Here is a 23,544-nt window from a genome sequence, read left to right on the forward strand (position 1 = left end):
AACAAATAAATGTATATATCCTTAAAAAAATAAAAATAAATAAATTTTTTTAAAAATTAGAGAAGATAACCCAATTTAGAGAGAGAAAAGAATGAAGAATATACAAATTAATACCTAAAAGGAAGCCATAAGTGAAATTGAATTAATATGTGTATCATAAAAAAAAAAAGAAAATTAGCACTATGGACAATTTATTTTAGTAATGTTTTCTTCATGTATTGTAAGAGACTCAGATGGAAAAAATTACTGTGAGTCCAACTCTTAAGGAAAATTTTTCCTTATAATTCCCAGAAAACACGATAAATGGTACAATGAAAAACCTTGTAGATTAACATTTTCTTAAATAATTTAGGGAAAAGAAGAGAATTACAAATTTATTAATCCCTACTATTCTATTCCATACCAGACATTTTTGTTTAATTCTCTCAGTAAACATTTTAGGTAATTAATACTATCCCACTTTTTAAAGATAAAGAAACTGATACTTGAAGATATTAAATACTCTTTTATGGTCTGAAAACCATAAAACTCATAGTAAAAACCATAGTAAGTCCAACTTCAAATCCCATTCTCTTTTCATAATACTCTGCAATAGAACATGCAATGACATGTGATAATATGAAGAGCACTTTCAAGTTTAAACTTTTCTATTATTCGTATTTCCAAGATTTTATTAAAAACTCAATCGACTCTTACATAAAAACAATGGTGGTATATTTAATTTCCAAATAAAAATGATACTGAAACCTCCCAGTGAAGGCCAGGAAATTTTTTGAAAGCCTAAAGCTATGTACAACCCTACCTACTTCAACCATGTATATGAAAAGAGAAAGCAGGAACAAGAGAGGGAGGGAAAGGGAGAGAGAATATGAACCGATTTATGTCCATTTAGGTCTTAAACCAAAAAAAAAGCCCTATCCTTTTTATACTTTTTTCTACCCTACTATTTTATATATACTGGGGCTATGAGAGCTTTCATCTAGAAATGAAAATATAAACAGTTACAAGATTTCACTATCAAAAATATTCCCAGTATAGGAATCTCTCTCTTCCTCATCCCACTTTGATCTCATTCTCTTTTTCCTCTAACCAAGAAGAAAGAAAAAGCAAAGTGTCAATACTAATTTCTTTTTCATTTTTCAAAGTAAGTGGCTGATACATTAAGCTCTCAGGCTACAACGTCATGAAAAGCAAAAGAGACATTCCATGAAAAAAGAAACCACAACCTCTACATGTATTTAGAATTTATTTTAATTATGTTTTAGAATTTTATTAAAACTTATCCTGTCATCTACACTACAATACCAGGTAGACATACAAAGTTTGACATGAAGAAAAATAATAATTCATGCATTTTAAAGTCGGTTAAAAAAACCCATAAAATAAAGTCAGTTAAAATAACATTTACCCAAGATACTTCTATTATAAATTATTTTCCAGAAAATTATTATTTTTGTGGTTAATGATTACAGCAAAAATAATTTTCTTTAAAGTATCACAGAACTTATTAAACATCTTGTGGTTGGTGTAATCATAAAAATGTATTTTAAGCTAAGTGATGTTCAGGACTTACCACCTCCTCCTCCAAGAAGACTGGCATTTGCTGTTTAAAAGAAAAAAAAAGAAATTAAATAATATATAAAAATATAACATGCCAGAGTAATTCAAGAAAAATATGGTAATGAGCACGAGTCATATACATATGCGTACACATAAAATATGTACTTTCACACAATGCCTTTATTACTACTTTATGATAGCATGAAAATTAAAATATTTCACTCTTTTATCTCTTTTTATCTTCAAATGACTATTTTTATAACGTACTTTCTTCTAGTAAAACTAACACATATTGAGATTGTTTTATTCTCCATTCTATATCCAAATTAATCTTTTGAGTTCTTCATTTTATCAAGTACAGATAGAAAAATATAATTTAGGCAATTTCAATGATTTCAAAGGACAATGCGACAAGAAAGTGCAATGATAATTTAACTTAAATTAATTACCATCAAACAAAACTATCTCAAGATATTTTGCAGTAAGAAATAACTCAAACTTAAATAGTAACAAATTTATTACCTTTTTATTTCATCAGAGAAATAAATGTTAAACAACTTGTGTTATTTCTTACTTATTTATTCATTAATCCAGCACACATATTTATGGAAGACAAATAAATATAAGACTCTTCCACGTGGATTTCTTTCAAAATGTAGAATATTTAGAAAATTCCACTACAGGTTTCTTCTAAAGTATTTAAACAACCTTATGCCTACGTTTATCTAAACATAAGAACAACTAGAAAACAGAATTCAATATAGACAGAACTGAGCTTCATTCCATAGAGTTCCTATATATCACTGGTGTTAACTTGTGGATTAAAAATAAAAAAAGAAAATCCTGCAGCAATATAAGAAAAGTAGGTGGCAACAAAGCTCCCTTTCATTGTGGAGAAAACTGTTACCAAAAGATTAAATAAATAATTTAGAAAAAAGGAGTAGGAGGCAAATGTGTTCTGTCCACAGACCACGCATTGGCATAATTTAACAGGAACAGAGTGCTAATGATTCAATCAACAAATACTCGATCATTTGAAGAACAAATGCCCATATTCATACTCCTATATGTGATGGCTTGCTGATTATTGCAAAATGAAAGAGAATATCATGAAAGCATGGAGAGCAAATGCCCTTGAAGATCTTTTCAATATGTCAACTTTTTTTCATTCTTTAAAAATTCTTTTTTATTACATTTGATTATCAAAAAATTAACACAGTTGGCAGGACAAAGTCATCGCTTCAATGATATACACAAGGAAAATAAGGATTAGAGTGGCTTTGTCACACAGAATCTCCTGAGGACCTGGTACAAGAACTGTTATCCCAGCTCACAGACAGGTGGGATTTTGGTGTTTTTTGTATTTTCTTTATTTTGTTGGTTGTTCATTTGTTGTGAGGTATCATTCCACAAGAAACATATTCTTTTTTTTTTTTTTTGAGACATAGTTGATTGTACATATCTTTGGCATACAAAGCTGAATATCTAGGTAAACAGTATAAATACTATATTCAACATTACACAATGTAATCATTTTTGGTGGCCCTTTACCAATTCCTCCCTTACCTCCTTTCCCTCCTCCTTTCCCACCTCTGGCAGCCTCAGGTTTGTTCTCTCTTTTTGAAAGTTCAACATATCATTGTGATTGGTGTATCTTTCTTTTTTATTTATTTGTTTTTGATTTTGTTCCCACTTACAAGTGAGAAAATGTAGTGCCTGGCTTATTTCAAAACATAATTTAATCTAAGTTCATCCATGTTGCTGCGAATGGCAGAACTTCATTCTTTTTTTTATGGCTGAGTAGAATTCTATTCTGTAAATATACCACGTTTTTCTTGTCCAGTCATCCAAAGATAGACATTTAGGGTCGATCCAACTCTTGGATATTGTGAATAAAGTTGCAATAAACAGGGGAATGCAGATATCCCTTTGACATGATGATTTCCATTCCTTTGGATGTATACCCAGCAGTGCAATCGCAGCATCCTTTGACAGTCCTATTTATAGGTGTTTGAGGAAACTCTATGCTATTCTCCACAATGGCTGCAACAACTCACAGTCCCACCAACAGTGTAGGAGGGTTCCCATTTCTCTCAATCCTCGACAACATTTGTTATTCTCTATCTTCTTGATAATAGCCAGTCTAACTACGATGAGATGATATCTCAATGTGGTTTTGATTTGCATTAGACTATGCTAAGTGATGTTGAGCATTTTTTCATGTGTCTGCTGGCTATTTGTATATTTTCCTTTGAGAAATGCCCATTCAGCTCCTTTGTTCATACTTTAATTGGGTTATTTGTATTTAACATTAAGTTGTTTGAGTTCCGAGTATACTCTGGATATAAATCCTTTGTTGGATGCATAGTTTGTAAATATTTTCTCCCATTCTGTAGGTTGTCTTTGCACTGCTGTTTCTTTTGCTGTGCAGAAGCCTTTTTGTTTGATATAATTGCATTTGTTTATTTTTCTTTCTGTTGGCTGTGCTTTTGGGGTCTTGTTAATAAAGTCTTTGCACAGTCCTACTACCTGCAGTGTTTCCCCTATGCTTTCATCAAGTAGTTTAATAGTTTCGGGTCTTACATTCAAGTCTTTAATATATTTTGAGTTGATTTTGGTATATGGCAAGAGGTATAGGTCTAGTTTCATTCTTCTATATATGGATGTGCAGTTTTCCCAGCACTATTTTTTGAAGATGCAGTCTTTTCCCCAGTGTATGTTCCTGGTGCCTTTGCCAAAGATCAGTTAACTGTTAGTATGTGGGTAGATCTCTGGGTTCTGTATTATGTTCCATTGGTCCATTGTCTGTTTTTATGCCACTACCACGCTGTTTTGGTTACTATAGCTTTCTAGCATAATTTGAAGTCAGGTAGTGTAGAGCCTCTGGCTTTATTTATTTATTTTTTCTCAGGATTGCTTTGGCTTTTTGGGTTCTTTTGTTGTTCCATATGAATGTTAGGATTGTTTTTTCTATTTCTGTGAAGAATGCCATTGGTGTTTTGATGGGGATTGCATTGAATCTGTAGATTGCTTTGGGTAGTATGGACATTTTCACAATGTTAATTCTTCCAATCCAAGAGCATGGGATGTCTTTCCACCTTTTTGTATTTTCTTTAATTTTAAAAAATTTTTTTCAACTGTGATTTGTAGTACTCATTGTAGAGTTCTTTGATCTTCTTTAACTTTATTCCAAGGTATTTTATTTTTCTGGTGACTTATAAATGGGCTAGCTTTCTTGATTTCTTTTTCTTCTAGTTTGTTGTTGGAGTATTAAAATGCTACAGATTTTTACATGTTGATTTTGTATCCTGCAACTTTATTGCAATCATTTATCCATCTAAGAGTTTTTTGGTAGAGTCTTTAGGCCTTTCTAATATATAGGAGGATCATGTCATCTAAAGAAAGGAACAATTTGACTTTGTCTTTTCCAATCTTGATGCCCTTTATTTCTTTCTCTTGCCTGATTCCTCTGGCTAGTTATTCCAATACAATGTTAAATAGGAGTGGGCATCCTTGTCTGGTTCCTCCTATCAAGGATGAAATTGGCAGTGGGTTTGTCATATATGGATTTTATTGTGTTGAGATATCTTCCTTCTATACCTAATTTGCCAAGAGTCTTTATTATGAAGCAATGTTGAATTTTGTCCAATGATTTTTCTGCATAATCATATTTTTTTTATCTTTGATTTTACTGATGTCATATATCACATTTATTGACTTGCATATGTTGAACCATCCCTTGGATGAATCCCACTTGATTGTGGTGTATAATATTTTTGATGTTTTGCTGTATTCTGTTTGCTAATATTTTGTTGAGGATTTTTGCTTTATCTTCAACAGAGATATTGGCCTGTAACTTTCTTTTTTTGTTGTATCTCTGTCTGGTAGTGGTATCAAGGTGATGCTAGCAACATAGGATGAGTTAGGGAGAATGGCCTCTGTTTTACTTTTTAGGAACAGTTTGAAGAAAATTGGTTTTAATTCCTCTTTAAAGGTTTGGAGAATTCAGCAGCAAAGAAATCCAGTCCTGGCATTTTCTTTATTTGGAGACCTCTGGTTGCTTTTTCAGTCTCATTGCTTGCCACTGGTCTGCTCTGGTTTTTTTTTTTTTTTTTTTTTCCTATGTCTTCTTTGATCAGTCTTCATAGTTTGTATGTGTCCAGAAATGTATACATTCCCTCCTGGTTTTCAAATTTGTTAGCATATAGTTGTTCATAATAGTCCCTAATGATTCTTTGTATTTGTGTTTTCAGTTCTAATGTCTTCTTTTTCATTTTTGATTTTTGTTATTTGGGTCTTCTCTTCTTTTTTTAGTTAGCCTAGCTAGTGGTCTGTCCATTATGTTTATCTTCTCAAAAATCAACTTTTTGTTTCATTGATCTTTTGCACTGTGTTTTTCTTTTGGTGGGGGGGTCTATTTCATTTACTTCTGCTGTGATCTTAATTATTTTTCGGTCTACTAATTTTGGGATTGGATTGTTCTTGTTTTCTTAGTTTTCTGAGGTGTAGTATTATGTTGTTTATTTGAAATCTTTCTATTCTTTTGATGTAAGCATTTATTGCAATAAAATTCCCTCTTAATATTCCTTTTGCAATATCTCATAACTTTTGGTATGATGTGTCTTCATTTTCATTAGTTTCAAAAAATTTTTGATTTCTTGTTTAATTTCTTCTTGGACCCATAGGTTGTTCAGGAACATATTATTCAATTTCCATGTATTTGTACAGAATTTTCTTTGTTATTGATTTCCAGTTTTAATCTGTTGTGGTCTGAAAAATACTTGAAATGATTTCAATTTTTAAAAATTTGCTCTGACTTGGTTGGAGGTGGAACATGTGTTCTATACTGGAGAATGTTCCATGTGCTTATGAGAAGAATGTATATTCTGTAGTTTTTGAATGAAATGTTCTGTAGATATCTGCTGGGTCCAATTGGTCTAATGTGTAGTTTAAATCCTGTGTTTCTCTGTTGATTTGTTGCCTAGATGATCTGTCCAGAACCAAGAGAGGGGTATTCAGGTCCCCAACTGTTATGATATTGGGGTCTTTTTCTTTAGGTCTGATAGTGTTTGCTTTACATATTTGGGTGTTCTGGTGTTGGGTGCATACATATTTATGATTGTTATGTCTTCCTGCTGGATAGATCCCTTTATCATTATATAATGGCCTTTTTGCTCTTTTTTATGGTTTTTGGCTTGAAGTCTATTTTATCCTATATAAAATAACTACTCCTGCTCAGTTTTGATTTCCATTTGCATGTTACATCCTTCTCCATCCCTTCATTCTTAGGCTGTGGGTGTCTTTACAGGTGTGCTGAGTCTCTTGAAGAAAGCGTAGAGTTCAGTCTAGCTTTTCAATCCAATCAGTTAGTCTGTGTCTTTTGAGTGGAGAATTTAATCCATTTACATTTAGGGTTATTGCTGAAAGATATCTACTTATTCATGGCACTATATTGGCAGCACTATATTGGCTTTTGTTTGGATGTTTTAAATATCTTCTGTTCCTTTTTTCCCCTTGTATTTTTTGTCTTCATAGTTTGTTAGTTTTTTGAGATGGTTAGATAGTTTCTTTCTCTTTTTTGTTTGCATTTTTGTTCTACTAGTGGGTTTTGTTCTTTCTTGTGTATTCATGGTAGTGATTATTGTTTTTCAGATTCTAGATGTAGTACTCCCTTGAGTATTTCTTGTAGGGCTATGCCATGTTGTGTTGAACTCCCACAGTTTTTGTCTTTGACATACACTATTTCTCCTTCATTTCTGAAGGATAGCCTTGCTAGGTATAGTATTCTTGGTTGGCAATATTTTTCTTTTAGTATTTTGAATATATCATCCCATTCTCTTCTAGCCTTTTGTGTTTCTGTTGAGAAGTCTGCTATAGGTCTGATGGCAACTCCCTTATAGGTTACTTCATGCTTTTCTCTTGCTGTTTTTAAGATCCTTTCTTTGTCTTTCAGTTTTTCCAGTTCGACTATAATGTGTCTCAGAGAGGAGAGATCTTTTTGTATTGAATATGTTTAGGAATCTTTGAGCCTCCTAAATCTGCAGGTCTATGTCTCTCCCTATACTTGGCAAAGTTTCCACTATTATTTCACTGAATAGATTTTCCATGTCTTTTCCTTTCTCTTCCCTTTCTGGGACACCCATGGTTCAGATGTTTGTGCACTTCAGGTTGTCTGCTAGCTCTCTTACATTTTCTTCACTTTTTTACTCATTTTTCTTTTTTGTTCACCTGGGTTATTTCAAAAAGGCCATCTTCAAGATCAGAAATTCTTTCTTTCTTCTGCTTGCTTTAGCCTGCTGCTTAAGTCTCAGTTGTTGGGATTTTTGTTTTTGTTTTTGTTTTTGTTTCACTTCCTTGAATGAATCTTTCAGTTCCATGAGTTTTGCTACATTCTTTTTAAAGGCATTAATCTCCATGTACATTTCCTCCTTCAGATCCTGAATACTTTTTCTCATTTCATTGTACCATTTGAGTCTTCTTATATCCCATTGAGTTTCCTTAAGATTATTGCTCAGAATTCCTTTTTAGTCATTTGAAGGGCTTACTGCTCTATGGAGTCTGGTAACTGAGAATTACATTACTTTGGTGGTGTCATATATTTTTTCTCTCTCTCTTTTTTTTTTTTTTTTTTTTTTGTATTTCTGGTATCTGTACATTGATATCTAGTCACCTGGTAGAGCAGTTGGTTCTTCTATTACTCTGGAGTGGGCTTTGAGGAGAGAGACTTCCTCCTGCAGATGTGTTTGATATTGACCATTTAGTGGGGTGTTTTAGTATTGTTTCCAGGTAGACATGGTAGTGTAGTCTCTGTGTGGGCACTTTGACCACATTCAGTGCTGGAATTGCATGTGAGTGCCTCTATTGCCTAGTCATTGGGGCACTTAGTGATTCCTTTCTGAGGCTGATGACACTATGTTGGTTTGTCCAGGATGTGGGCAAGCTCTTGAGTTCTTGGGATAAGTGCCTGGGTGCCCTGTCACTCTGTCTGTGGTGGGTGATGCTGGGTAGACCTGTTGGCACCCTGGCTAGCTCCCCATGATCCTGATGGGTGCACTGGGGTCTATTGGTGCTCCTCAGTTTGAATGGGTGACCCTGGGCATGTTTTCTCTTTCCTCCTTCCTACAGGCAGAGGCTCCTCTTGGGACCTTGCTTCCCCTGGTGGGGGGATGGGTTGGTGGTGAGTAGGAATTTCCTTCCTTACTCTACTTGGGTATCCTGGGTTTCATGGGATCCTGCATGTATCTCTCCCTGGATCAAGGAAGTCCTGTTGGCTGTGCATGTACCTTCTACCCCCAAGTGTGCCACTACAAATGGCAGTGTAATTCCCTCTGTGAGTTGGGCCATTGGGTTGCGAGTCTACACTCGCTTACCTCTTTCCCTGGGCTCCACTGGTGACTCTCCTCCTGCCTTTGCTGACAAGTGGACAGCAAGCTGCCTATAACGCAGTGGTGGCTTCTGGTGTGGCAGCAAGCCATCTTTGCAGTGACAATTGCTGTGGTGGTGGCCATCATGGACCATTTGAACAGCAACAGTGTCTTTGGCAGTGACAGGGAGGGGTGCTGCTGCAAGTCATGTGAGCAGGAGTGCTTCCTGGGGCCAGTGATGTTGCTGGGCCCACTGCTGCCATCAGTCTGGCAAGTGGGATCCAATATGTCAATATTAGAGCACAAATTATGTCTCATATGATCTTTCAAGTACAGGGCTGTCTAATTGCTGCTCTTGCTTTCCCCTCAGTGTGTTTGTCACAAACATGGACACAGCAGCAATGCCACTAATAAATCATAAACAAAACTCATTTCTGATGTCATAAAGTCATCTGACACCCTATCACTCAAGTCCCCAAATCCCTCTGGCTTAACACTAACAAAGCATATACTTAAGATCCTGCCCCAAGTCAAGCTTTGTAGCTGTTGAAGTACTAACTTGTTGAGGGGCACAAAGACAGACACTGAGAATTCAACTTGGTCTCATATCCTTTGAAAGATGGGGGAAATTTCATGATCAACCCATGTCTCTCAGTTAATCCAAATATTTTCTAAAGTCTTAGCTACATGCATTTATAAAACCACATGGCATTTCACACTCCTGCTGATTTTCTATTTTCATATTTGACTGCGAACTACTTTCCTGTTTATAGGTTTTCCAGATCCCTGAAACTCCATCTGTTGTCCCCCAATTTTCATATATTCATTCATAAGGCAAAAGGTATTTCCAACAACAAACAACAATAATAAATAGTAGCTCTTCACTCAAATTATCAGAATTTTTGCCCAGAAGCACCATAACAAAATATCGTCTATTTTCATCCAGTGTTTTGCTCAATAAAGGTGGAGGTTGCCTGCTTTGAGAGCAAAGCCCAGGGTCCATCTGTTTAATGAGGCATTTGTCCAATAGATGTGGTGGATGAGTGAGACTAGGTATAGGAATTGGAATTCCAGTCCTGGCCAACCATCAAGTCGTTTATGTCAAATGTGTGTTCGTGTCTATTTATGCATATCTGTAACATTTCAATGGAATTATAGTACTATTTTAGAAAATTGTGGCATTTTACGTAGTACGCAATCCCCTTTAAAATAATTTCATGTGCATTACCATTTATGTAATAGAATCTTAATCGTATTCAAACAGCTCCAATAATTATAGTCCTAATAATGATTTTTTCAAAGACTCCATCAAACTTGAGTGTATTTTATCAATTTCTGTTCTCATAAAATTTTTAAAAAGTTGACTTTATTAGCATAAAATGTCAAGGCAATTTTATTCAGTAAAAGTGACATAAAAGTAGACAAATAAAAGTAAAAATTTATTATGATTTTTAATACATCTTTTTCTCCACAAAGCACCCCAATAATTGAATTCCCAACATTTATTGGTCACGTGGATTAATATTGTTTCTTCTATTTCATTGAAGTGAAAATAACTTTTGTGTGTCTAAAATTAATAGGCATTTAATTTATACTTAATTATCTCCAATAAATTGAGATATATCCTAATTAGATAGGAAGCTCCTTAAAGATAAGTCTGAGTTTAATAGTTTGGCCCACATCTAGTAAGTTCTCACTACGGGTTTTCTAAAAGTGAAATAATTGGCAGGTTTAGTCAATTTTTTATTGACATAAGAGGTATTTGTTTACTGAAATGTATGGAAAGAGCAAATTTTGGTCCTTTTTCTTCCTTAAAAATTAAGGATAATTAGAGAAACTCAACATTTATTTGGAAATGCTTAGAGATTAAGAATGTATGAAGTATATTTCTGTCCCTATCTAAATGTCTTGCTAGATGGAATTTTGGACACACCTCTTGCTCTTCCTAGAGTTTCCAAAGAAAGGAAAAGGAGAAAAGAAACAAACAAAACCCAAAGTTTGAGCATGTTGCCACTGTTGCTAAAATAAGACTTAAAGATTTCTCCTCTGAGCATGCTTACTAACCAACACTATTTTAATTCATATTTCCCTGAAATAAAATGCCGCTTTTATTATCAGAGAAGGGAGAGAAAAAATCAAGTTACAATAACTGTCTCAAAGATTCTTTCAATGCAAAACTAAAATGAGCAATTACAAGTTAACGAATCTGTGTACTGCACTTTTTCCCCCTTCAAAAGTAACTTAACTCAACGAGATGAATGGTTGCACTTTTATAAAGTAAAGACAACATTGAACATATAATGGGAAAAATGGTTATCAGAAGTTAATTTTATAGGAGTAAATATGGGGAATTTATCCAAATGATTAACTTTTAAATTTCAGGGGAGAGGGAATTTTTTTCTTCCATTTCAACCCAGTTTTGATTTTTTTATTAAAATTATCAAATTTTTATAAGTATAAATATTCACTTTTAAAATATTAAGCAAAAAAAAATTGAATACCATGTATGAATCTCTTTATTGGGATAATTAGCCTAAATAAACAGTGATTATGGCAGTTGCCAATGGCACATTATGTTTTTTTCAAAATACGTATAGAATATTATACTTCCTTCTTCCTAAAAAACGTTCTCCTAAATGACCCTCCATATGTATATGTGTGTGTGTGTGTGTGTGTTTTCTTTTGAATAAGATTATAATTGTGGACCAAATCATGAAAAATAAAATTACTACATACTATAAGTAGTCTTCCATTACTGGAAGTTCCTAAATGGAATACAAACCATAACATTAGTAGTAATGCAAGACAAAGCTATAATGTATCAGACACTTAACACATCTTTCCTCCTAAGATCTCAAAATCCTTTCTAGTCTGTATAATGGAAAGAATACTGAACTAAGAGCCACGTGATCTCTATTTTAATTCTACCTCAGTTACTAGATAAATAGATTACTGATTCGGGCAAATCATTCAACTACCTTGTTTATCTTCCTCCATCAGGAACTTTAAATCAATCAGGGATGGCAAACAGATTTCAAACAATGCTGATTCATTAATTAGCAGAGACTATCTGTACCTCTGATTTGAGAAAGATTCTGAGGCAAAATCTGAGCTCAGTGGAAAAGAGTACCACCATCAATTAATAATGTTGGTCAAGGTCAGAGAGGGATAGGGAGCATTAAAATGGCAGCGCATATGCAATGAAATTCTATTTGGTAATCTTTAAAAAACAAAACTGCTAACCTAATACATACCAGCATTGTACTTTAGCATTCCTAGTAGGTCTTAACAGTTTATGAGTCTGAAATAATGCAGTCTGTAAAATATTCCAAGCCAGGAGAGGTGACCCATGTCAACTGTGAGCCAAACTGGCCTGATAAGTGTTTGAAATAATTTTTTGTTCTATTATCTCCACAGAAATTATTTGTTTTCCCACTCCATTTCCACCCCATCCAAGACTATCTGTCAAACAAGCAACAGTCTGAGAGACCAGTCTTTAAACATTGAATAAACTATTGTGCAGGGTTTTTGTTTGCTTTTCATCATTATAAAGGAAATTATAGTTGTTTTTCATCCTAACAGAATCCTGACCACCTTGTTCAGTTTATTTATTCTGCTTTCTTATTATAATAGAGCACATGGGATGTCAAAATGACTGTTGGCAAAAACTTCCCCAGGAGCTCTACTTAAAACACCAATTTTATTCACAACATGCTATCCCAAAAGATACCAAAGCTGAAATATCACCCTTTAGAATGACACACATCCCCTAAACCTTGAAACTCAAAGTAGGAATAGTGAAAAAATCTGGTAAGATTAAAATCCCAAGCATGTGCATGACTCTAGAACCACTTTATATGGGGAAGAACCATCTCAACTGACAGCTGTGGAAATACAATCTACACAGACAAATACAGATATCAATTTGGCAACAGTCCTTGTTCATGCTTTACTAGATCTATATCTTCTAAACAAAATCCACAGAATGCCAGGGGTTTTAGGAAATGGTATAATTTCCTGCTTTGAAGTTGACAAAGAGAGAAAATTAAGAATAGGCTTAACTGTTTCACATGCAGAAACCAGTCATGTACACATTATTAATACTTTACATTGCATGCTTACTGCACAAATCAAAGGAACCATTGATAATTCCTGGGTCTGTGTGGTTTTGATAAGCTGTAACTCACTATAAAACCAAAAATAGAATACAATGACCCTTACTGCTTATAAGTAGGTGAAAAGGCATCAGGAATTGGAAGACTTACTTGGGGTTATTAACAAATAAAACAAATCAAAACAGAATTACTCTGGTTGAAGTGTGAGAAAGGAGCTAGAACTGCCCTTGTTATGCCAGCCTCACTTCATCAGCTTTGATTCTGGGTGCTCAGTGACTTCTAGGCATACTGTAGCATATAAGGAAAACCACTCATTTGGCCAAAGCCCTTCGTTTCATAAAAGTGGAAAGTTAAAGAGAATCAAAGATGTTAAGTAACTTGTCTAGGATCAGACCCAGGAGAAGATCCTATCATATAATAGTGCCAAATTTGATGTTTAATAATACTTTCTTCTTCATAAATTACATACACACACACACACACACACACACACACACACACACACACGGGTACTTTTCAAAAAACTAGAATTAAAAGTTAATACTAATCTTTCCATGAACTTTTTGAAGTACCCTCATATATATATATATATATATATACACACACACACACATCCCCGCCTCCAAAATTACATCCAAAGATGGTTACAGAAAACAATGTGCATGGGGTCTACTGAATGTGACACTACACCTAACTTAATTATTAAAGGGTAAACTAAAGGATTAGCAGGCATTTCCTATGGTTCCACAATGCAATGCAGGTTATGCAAAATGAGAGAAAGCAGCGTGTGCTTCTATACACCAATCATCCTTTTTTCTCTTTCTTGGTTTTTTTTTTGGCAACTGGCCGGTAAGGGATACCAATCATCCTTCTTGACACTGTATATTCTGGATCAATTGTAATTCTGATAATGATAATACTGGCTCAGTTACAAAAAAAGGATTACTTGAGTAACCCAATCTGGGGCTTTCCAAAGAGTGAACAAGCATGTCTAAATAGGGGGAAAAAATGAGTTCAAATGTATATTAGCTTTGTGGTTGTAATGATACAAGACACTTGAACAGTTTTAACTTGCCTTTGACAAGAAAAGTTTTGAATACAAACCAATTTTCGATTTGAAAAACAGAAGATGTGCTTATTTGAGGGAACATAATACACTTTTAGCCCGATTAAAACATAAGCCTGAACATGCACCCCTATATACACACTTCTTGGGGAAGCTGGCTACTTAGTTTCAATAAAGTGAGACAGCACCTTTAAAAAACTTTTACATAGTTCCCTTATTTCATCTTTCTTATAATATTACAGGATCCTCATTTCTCTCCAATAACAAAACAGCAAGTAAGATTTTTTTAAAAGGTTTATTTTAGATTATATTTTAATTTAAACAAACAAGCCAAAAGAATAATTCTCAGTCATAGTAAGTAGATGGGAAGATTGAGACACAAAGAACCTCAATGGAGAGGGATGTGGAATTCATAGAAATGCATAGGATGGCTCCCTGAGAACGCTTATTAGCTATAATATACGGGAAGGCAAAGGCCAAGTTTGTTGGCATCAACAGTACCATGCATGATTCTTGGCACAGAGTAGGCACTGAATAAATATTTGTTGACTGCATAACTAAAGGAATAATGAGAAACAAGGGAATAAGAGATAGAGAAAAGAGAAAGGAATATCTCTGGGACAGGTACGAGTGCTACAGTAATAGATAACGACTCCTTCACAACTTTGCAGCCTAGTGAGGCTGTCTCAGGATGGAGCCAAGCAGATCTAGGCTCAATTCCAGACTCTTTGACTTTGAGAAAGATCCTTAAACTCTAGTCAATTAATCTCTTGCAGTCTCTGTTTCATAATCAATAATTAGGTAAAATAATGGTCACAGGATGCATTTGCTGAGAGGAGTGGGAATGGTAACCCATGTGAACACATTCCATGGTGGCTGGCATGTGCTGAGGCTCAGTAAATGTTAGCTCCCCTTTCCATAACCTTGATTACAGTCCCACTCTGGCAACCGTGCTAGAAATTGATAGAAAATACCCACTATTAAAAGCATTAGGCCCAAGCCTCAAAATCTGGCACTTAGAGAGGGCTTGGAGAACTACAGTCATCTGCCTCCAATCTGAGATGTCCTGTCCTATACCTTCATTGGGTTTGGGGGAAGAAGCTAGGATTTATGCACAGAGGAACAAGTCCATCTTCAGGTTTTTTAAAAATGATGTCTTGGGGCTTAGGTGAATTAAAAAAATAATTATTTACGTCCATAAAGAAAATAGACGTCAATATGTCTCATATTATAACTAGTTTTTCCCTCTTCTGGGTTATTTTGATTATTTAGCTCAAAAAGAAATGTGGGCTATTTTATGCCAGATAGCTCCTGTTTACTCCTCAAGATCCATTCCCTATACTTCTCACTGTTCTCTGCCCAAGGCTGCTGACCTATATAGTTGACATTAGCAGGCCCTCTCTTTTCCTCTGGCTCTGATTGGGTTTAGCCAATGTGGATTCCTGGCAGGAAATAATGGGAGAGATCCCACTGAGTTCAAGGTTTTTATTTCCCTGTTTCACTACCTGTAAGCTTACCTTGAGCAGACAATGTCCCTTGAATAAAGGTCACCATTCTAATCAAGGTCATTGAGTTTACAATATGACTTTTTCTTTAATTGAAAAATAAAGTCACACTTGTAATGATAAGAAACATATTTAATTTTGCTGATTGTTTTGAAAATTAAGTTACCTAATGGAACATTTTTCATTAGTTGAATGAGCCAAATCTGTAGCTCCAAGGTTTTGACACAACGTCATTTAAGGGACACAACAAACTAAAGCATTAATGCAGTTCTATTGTAAAGATGTGTGAAAATAAAAATTTTAATTTTCTCAGCTCATTCTGAGACAGATTTAACAAGATTTAACAGATTAACAGAGTGAAAGGATAATAAGTAAAATGATAGTTATTTAAAAGCCTTGGCCTTTTTAGTATACTTCACAGAGTGAGACATTGATGACTGAACAATAAATACTTTCTCCAGTTGGATGGTTTCTAATTATTTGCTTTCAGCATAATTAAAGGAAGACCTCATCAAAGTGATAGGTCTTTAAGAATTATTTTGTGTTTTGGGCATACAATTCAGAAGGAGTTCAAAGAATTGATCATCCATGCTTTAAGAAAACTCTTTTTCTTCCCATATACTTATTTATAGGAATGTAAGTTTCTCAGTGTTCACATCTATTTACAATAGCCAAGAGTTGGAACCAACCTAAATGGCCATCATCAGATGAGTGGATAAAGAAAATGTGGTATATCTACACAATGGAATATTACTCTGCCATAAAAAAGAATGAAATACTGCCATTCACAGCAATAAGGATGAACTTTGAGAAAATTGTGTTAAGTGAAAAAGCCAGGCACAGAAAGAGAAATAATTGCATGTTCTCACTTATATGTGGGAGTTAATACATAAATAAACAAATAAATTTTTAAAAAAGAAGAAAAACGATACAACAATCACAATAAAACACTGAACTTTTTAAGAGAAGAGAACAGAACTAAGGTTGCTGGGGTGGGAAAGAAGGAGAGGGAGGGGTAAAAAGGAAGACTGGCAAAGGGCCACAAAAATCGATTAATTATATAATGATGAATATATTAATTATCCTTATTTGAACATCAAAAAAATTATGATTTGGGGGATTCTGATATTCTCTCCCTCCTTTCATCTCTTTGAGCCTAGGGTGTCATCAGCTGTGCTATTGGTAGCCTCTGGTTCCTGAACAATTCCTTGAGGTTCCTATACCACATCTGGCTCCAACACTTGTACTTAGTTCTTTTATAAATAAGCCCTTCTTATATTATCTTAATTTGATTGTGCCATCGGTTTCCTTTTGGGGCCTTGATTGAACAGATATGCTTTATTCAGAAATGGTCACTACTGGTGGCTAGACTAAAACTAACGTCCCTTCACATGCTAACTCTCTTCAGATTGTTATGAGGATGGCTTCTGTACTTATGTTTCCATTTGGGGACTAATCGACATTGTAGACTAACATTTTCTTTATTAATTAAATAATATTAAATATATAAATATATTAAATATATTAAAATATTTAAAATATAAAATAATATATACTCACTTGAAGTATATTAAACAAACTCAACTCCTCTTACCTACCAGTCCCTTCCATACTTTTCTCTATGTTCACATAAATATATACAAATAATTGAGGTTTCTGCAGATTTTTGCAAAAATAAAATTTCCATGTAACACAATTTTCTCATTTATCAATACATCTATTATCTCTAATAAATAATATATAACACTATAATACTCCAAAGTTCAAGTGAAACCACTCCATATTGATGGGCACCTAAGTTGTTTCCAGTTTTACCTTTACAGACAATACTCCAGTAAAAATCCTTGCATGTATGTCTATAAATACATACTGGTACCTTTATTCTATAGAATAAATCCTCCAAAGTATTTATGGGTAAAAGAATGTATGCATTTTTCAAATTTAAGAGTTTAATGAAATTATTAAAATTTTATATTAAAATGTGTATATTAAAATAAGTCAAAGCTAGCCATAATTTAAAATGTATAAATATACCCTGGAGAGAAAGTAAAGCATCAGTATTTTTTATGTCTGCCAGTAAGTAATTAGAATCAAAATGTTTTGGCATGTAGATGAGGTTTCAGTTCATTGGGTTGCTTCTGATTTAAATAAAAATTAGATCAGTGAAAAATTTCACTTATACTTGAAAAGATATTTAGTCTGAATTTCTGATTGATTTTAAATATATAAATTTTAAAATTGTTTTTAATGTAAAATAATAAAACCATCTCAACAAATGGTGAGCCTCTTTATCTACTTTTTTTTCATGTTTATTTGGTACAAACTAGACAGGTTTTGAACTTCAAAGCAAACTTGGCTAGAAAGATTAGAGAAAGAAAGTTTTTGCTACTTTCTAATTAAACTCCTTGCAAATGTGATGTATACTTTTGAGGCTTAAGGTTAAAGAAGTTCAGAAGATATTAACTTATTAGAATAATATCAAAAGTTTGTCAAAAACACAAAGAGATGTAAGAATGCTTCAGCTCAACAAGGATTTCAAGGCTAAATATTTTGTTCCCATGATAATTCTGACTTTTCTGTTCCCATTCATTTAAAACCAGCCATTAAGTCCCTTCACGTGTGCCAAACACTCTACTAGGCACACACAAAGAGTGCAGTGGCATAAAAACAGACACATGGATCAATGGAATGAAATAGAGAACTCAGAAATCAACCCTCACACCTACAGTCATCTGATCATTGACAAAGGCACAAAGCCTACACACTGGGAAAGAGACTGCCTCTTCTGCAAATGATGCTGGGAAAACTGGATATTCATATGTAGCAGAAAGAAACTAGACCTGTACCTCCACCATACACCCAAATCAACTCAAAATGGATTAAAGAATTAAATATACATCCTGAATCAATAAAACTCCTTAAAGAAAACACAGGGGAAACACTCCAGGAAGTAGGAGTGGGTACAGACTTCATGAATATGACCCCCAAAGCACAGGCAACCAAAGGAAAAATAATCAAATGGGATTATATCAAACTAAAAAGCTTCTGCACAGCAAAAGAAACAATCAACAGAGTGAAAAGACAACCAACAGAGTGGGAGAAAATATTTGCAAAATGTACATCTGACAAAGGATTAATGTCCAGAATACACAAGGAACTCAAACAACTTTACAGCAAAAAACCAAATAACCCAATTAAAAAATGGGCAAAGTAGCTAAATAGGCATTTCTCAAAGGAAGATATACGGATGGCCAACAGACACATGAAAAAATGCTCAACATCACTCAACATTTGGGTAATGCAAATCAAAACCACTTTGAGATACCATCTCACTCTAGTTAGGATGGCTAATATCCAAAAGACTGAGAATGATAAATGCTGATAAGGATGTGGAGGAAAAGGAACTCTCATATAGTGTTGGTTGGACTGCAAAATGGTGCAGCCTTTATGGAAAATGGTATGGAGGTTCCTCAATTACAGATAGATCTGTCATATGACCCAGCTATTCCACTGCTGGGAATATACCCAGTGGAATGGAAATCATCATGCCATATGGATACCTGTACCCCCATGTTTACTGCCGTACTATTTACAATAGCCAAGAGTTGGAGCCAGCCCAAATGTCCATCATCAGATGAGTGAATGAAGAAACTGTGGTATATCTATACAATGGAATACTAGTCTGCTATAAAAAAGAATGAAATACCCCCATTTGCAACAGATGGACTTAGAGAAAATTATATTAAGTGAAATAAGTCAGACACAGAAAGAGAAATACCAGATTTTCTCACTTATTTGTGGGAGCTATAAATAAATAAATATACAAACAAATAAAGGGTGGGGGGCAAGAAGACACACAATCACAACATTTCCTTGAACTTAAGATAAGTGAACAGATATGATGTAGTTGTGGGGGAGGGAAAATAAGGAGGGGGAAAAGAGGAATTGGTAAAGGGACATGAAAATCAATGACAGTGTATATTGAGAAGTTAAAATTTAAAAAAAAAGAAAAGTGGAATTCAATTGTTAATAGTATTCAACAGATAATTACTCAAATTTACATTTATATCCTGAATCCTAACCAAAATAAAAATAGCTGACATTTACTGAGTTTTTATTAGATGTCAGGCATATTACTAGCTCATTTAGTACCCAAAAGAAGCTGATAAGGTTTTTTTATTATTATTTCCATTTTATATTTTATTATTCCCATTTTATAGATGAAAAATAGGGAGAGACGTTGAGTAATATGTCAAAAATCAAAGGTTGGGGCCAGTATTTGAAGCCACATAATGTCACTTGAAAATTTATACTCTTAAGCACCTCCTGTAAGATGAGCCAAGTTTCATCACCCCCACCGCACAAAAAATGATGAAGTAAGAATTATAGTGGAAGATATATAATTTCTGTTTATTTTTTCTCTATTTCTTGTTTTTAACTACTGTAGCATATGAAGACTTTCTCCACAATGCCAATTCCACTTACACTAAATTAACAAAAATTCAATACATCAGGCTTCCATTTTTTCTTTTTCCAGTCTAAACACATCATTTTAAAGCAGTATTCTTCCTTCAATTCATTAAAGTCTTGTTATACACCCAAAGTGTTCTGGCTTATTCAGGAGCTGACCTGGCTCTCCATTCACTCTAACGCAGTACTTGGATCATCAAGCAGTTCTGATCTAACTACTTGCACCAAATTTGGCTTATGGCATGGCCAACTTATGAAAATCTTAAAATGAACTCTTGTATGCTTCATTTCTATCAGAAGTCATGCTCTGAATTACCAAGCCACTGGACAAGCTGACACATACTTCAGTGTTCTTATCAAGGTAGAAAATGTGCTCATTATCACAACCAAATAAAGGAATATACAAATAGATCAGGATGACAATTTCTAAACATCTATTATTTATCAGGCAATGCTTCAGGCTTGATTTTTTTGGTATCTTCCATCCTCCAAACTGCTTTGCAAGGTGGGAATTTTACTTTTCCTGTAACAATAAACTGAGGCTATAGTGAAGCTAAAGTGCTTGCTCTAAGTCACGGGCTGGTAAGTAAGTACCCCATCCAATGTTTGAGCCCTTTCATCCACCTCCAAACTAACGTTCTTTCCAGGATGCCAAATTTATTTCTTAAGGAATTATTTCATTTCTCCCAAATTATTTTAAACCGGATGGATATCAAATGCCCACAATAAGGAATGTATTCAAATAATGCCCATGTCAAAGGCAGTATTACTCGTTTCTTAATCTAACCAAAGTGACCAAAATAAACAGCATTTACATACATCATTCAACTTAAAATTATAAAAATTTACATGTTTTTAGTTGTACTTTCCCCTTGTCATTTTCTATCATTATTATAATAATCAGCAATTTAGATCTCATGAAATCTGAAATTATCTATATGGAAAATTCCTTTGAAATATAACATTTAATATTCTGATATTAGCTAATAACTGGCATTTAAAAACATGAAAATTCTCAATATGATTTTACATAATGAGAAAAATTATCTTTACCCTGCTATCAGTGAGGTAATATATTTCTTAATTATGAAGGTTTATGAACTTGAACTAAGTTTAAATTTATCAAAACAATAATAAATACTACATTGACTTTCACTAAGTAAATGCAAACTGGCTAACCTACGATTTCATATGCTTATAGAAATACACAAAATAAAAGTAAATATGTGCTTTACTTGTGTCCTAAGTTTCTGTCATTAGTACTCCTCATCTTTGAACTTAGGCTATCAAGTAAAGAATCTTTTCAATAACTTGATATAATAAATAAAAACTGTAATATTTAATCTCCTTCCTAAATTACATTAGTCTATTAATTCTATTTCAAATTGTGGTTGCCTTCTATTAACATACCATGAAATTTTACACTGCTCTAGAATTTGATAAATACATTATTATATTTATGCAGCTCTAAGTATAAAAAATCTCCTCTAAAACACGGAAAAATATAACCTTATCAATATCAAGGTTAATCATTTACCAAAAACCCTACTTTTTTTTGTACACAGGAGACAAAATATAATTTGCATCCTGTGGGTATAAAAAAATACCAATTACTTTTGTTATTACAGTTCCATCAGGCCAGCTGTGGATTCTATAATAGAGATTAGTTTTATTCCAGTGCATTGAAAAGCACCGATATTAATCTCAAACAAAAGTATTATCTTTGGTGAGAAGCTGATTACTGATTACTGAGGCTTTTAAAAAATTATTACTATTTAACAAATCTCACAGGATAACTAAATAATACTAAAACTAGTTGCATTTCTAGTATCACTTTGAGATGTCCAAATACCAGAAATAAAATAGAAACAGCAATAGGTAATAAAAGAATTTGTATATGGCCTTCCAGATACAATGGATTTGGTGTCTATCAAAAAAACCAGTATTTAATATTAATCTCTAATTTTACCAGTAATAAATTATATAATTTGGAGCAGTTTACCTAAAAATCTGTCTCAATTTTTTTATCACTTATAAAAAATAAAAATTATAATAATTAGGATTATTTAACAATCATTTGTTAAGCAGCCACTACATGTGGCTGCTCTGAGATGACTGCTGGGAATGAACAGGTACCAAGTAAAATACACACATTAAATTAGAAAACTATCATAAGTAAAATTATAAATTACAAATTGTTATTTTATAGTATAATAAATACATTTAATATTTAGATATTAGAATCATAATGTTGAAGATCCTTTAAGAAACATTTTTAACAAATTGATGGTACTTTATGATATTACATGATCATGTTATCATATTTTGCAAGGTTTTACCCTCTTGGACTTCCAATCTGGACAAGAAGACATAGATTCATTTCTTCTGGTTACTTCTCCCACCCACTCTGCTAAGTACAACTATAAACCTTGGAAATTATGCAAGAGGCAACCAAAGAAGAACTCTAAAAGGTTCAAGGAGGAAGGTGAACTGGTTAGAGACCCCAGGACTGGAGGAACAACATAGCTGCAGGCTGCCTTACAACCTCCCACTGAAAGGAAGATGGTGATCCCAGGCCAACATTTCCTGACACCCAACATACCAGCAGAAGGCAGCCCAGGTAGACTTATTCCTCCTAGGGATTGAAGAGGAGCTCCACTAACAATAGCACGTGAACAGTCAGCACTACTGAGGAGGCTCTACCAGGGCCCCCCAGGGAAGACAAGCTGATAAACCAGCTGGGAAAGTGCTCTCCATCTCAGAAGGGCCTGAGACTCCCCTCCCCCACAGGAAAGCACTGGACAGCATCAACAAGGGGGATCCAGCCTCAGCTAGCACTCTGCCAGGGCATGCATCTCTCCTTCACCAAGAGATGCAGCTGGCTGGGGGAACACCAGCAATGGGGATTTTGTTACAGCAAACACCCAGTCAGGAAGGGCTTTCCACCCCGCCACCCCCCCACAGCCAGGGGGCATCCTGCCTCACAAGCTTCTGGCCCTGGAAGGCATTCTTTCCTCCTCCCCGACCAAGGGACATGGGGGTGGGGAGGGTCCCCACCACAATAAGCAGCAAGGCCTGGAAACACTCTTCATCCTGTCAGGCCAGAGACTTCTTTTCCCCACAGAGAGGCATCAGGAAGCCTGCACTAGAAAAAATTCCTTCTGCCACCTCAGGCAGCACCAGTAGAGACAACTGGGAGCCCCACTTGTACCAAATATGCAAGATCCACCAAAATAAGACCACAAAGGCTCTGAAAATTAAATTGTCATTGAACTACAGCCCACTAAAGTAGGCCAGGAACTATGAGCTAAAACTAAACAGAGCCACTCCCTACTAAAATAAAAGATTTTAACAGCACCGAGAATTTCCTAAAATGAACAGAGCCTCAGGGACTTGTGAGACAAAAAAAAAAAAAAAAAGGATACCAGAAGTTAAGGAGAAAGAGAAAAAGGCAGAAAGAATAT

The 23,544-nt window shown here is 34.4% G+C and overlaps 1 protein-coding gene across 1 annotated transcript in view; it reads right to left on the reverse strand.

The window, feature by feature from the left end:
- MACROD2 (mono-ADP ribosylhydrolase 2) overlaps positions 1 to 23,544 on the reverse strand; it is a 1,973,048-nt gene that overhangs the window by 1,472,482 nt on the left and 477,022 nt on the right. The window contains 1 exon segment of the mRNA XM_063101974.1: positions 1,574 to 1,603. Within this exon segment, the coding sequence (XP_062958044.1) occupies positions 1,574 to 1,603 (30 nt within the window).

Source organism: Cynocephalus volans, chromosome 1 (assembly GCF_027409185.1).
Source record: "Cynocephalus volans isolate mCynVol1 chromosome 1, mCynVol1.pri, whole genome shotgun sequence".
NCBI lineage: Eukaryota > Metazoa > Chordata > Mammalia > Dermoptera > Cynocephalidae > Cynocephalus > Cynocephalus volans.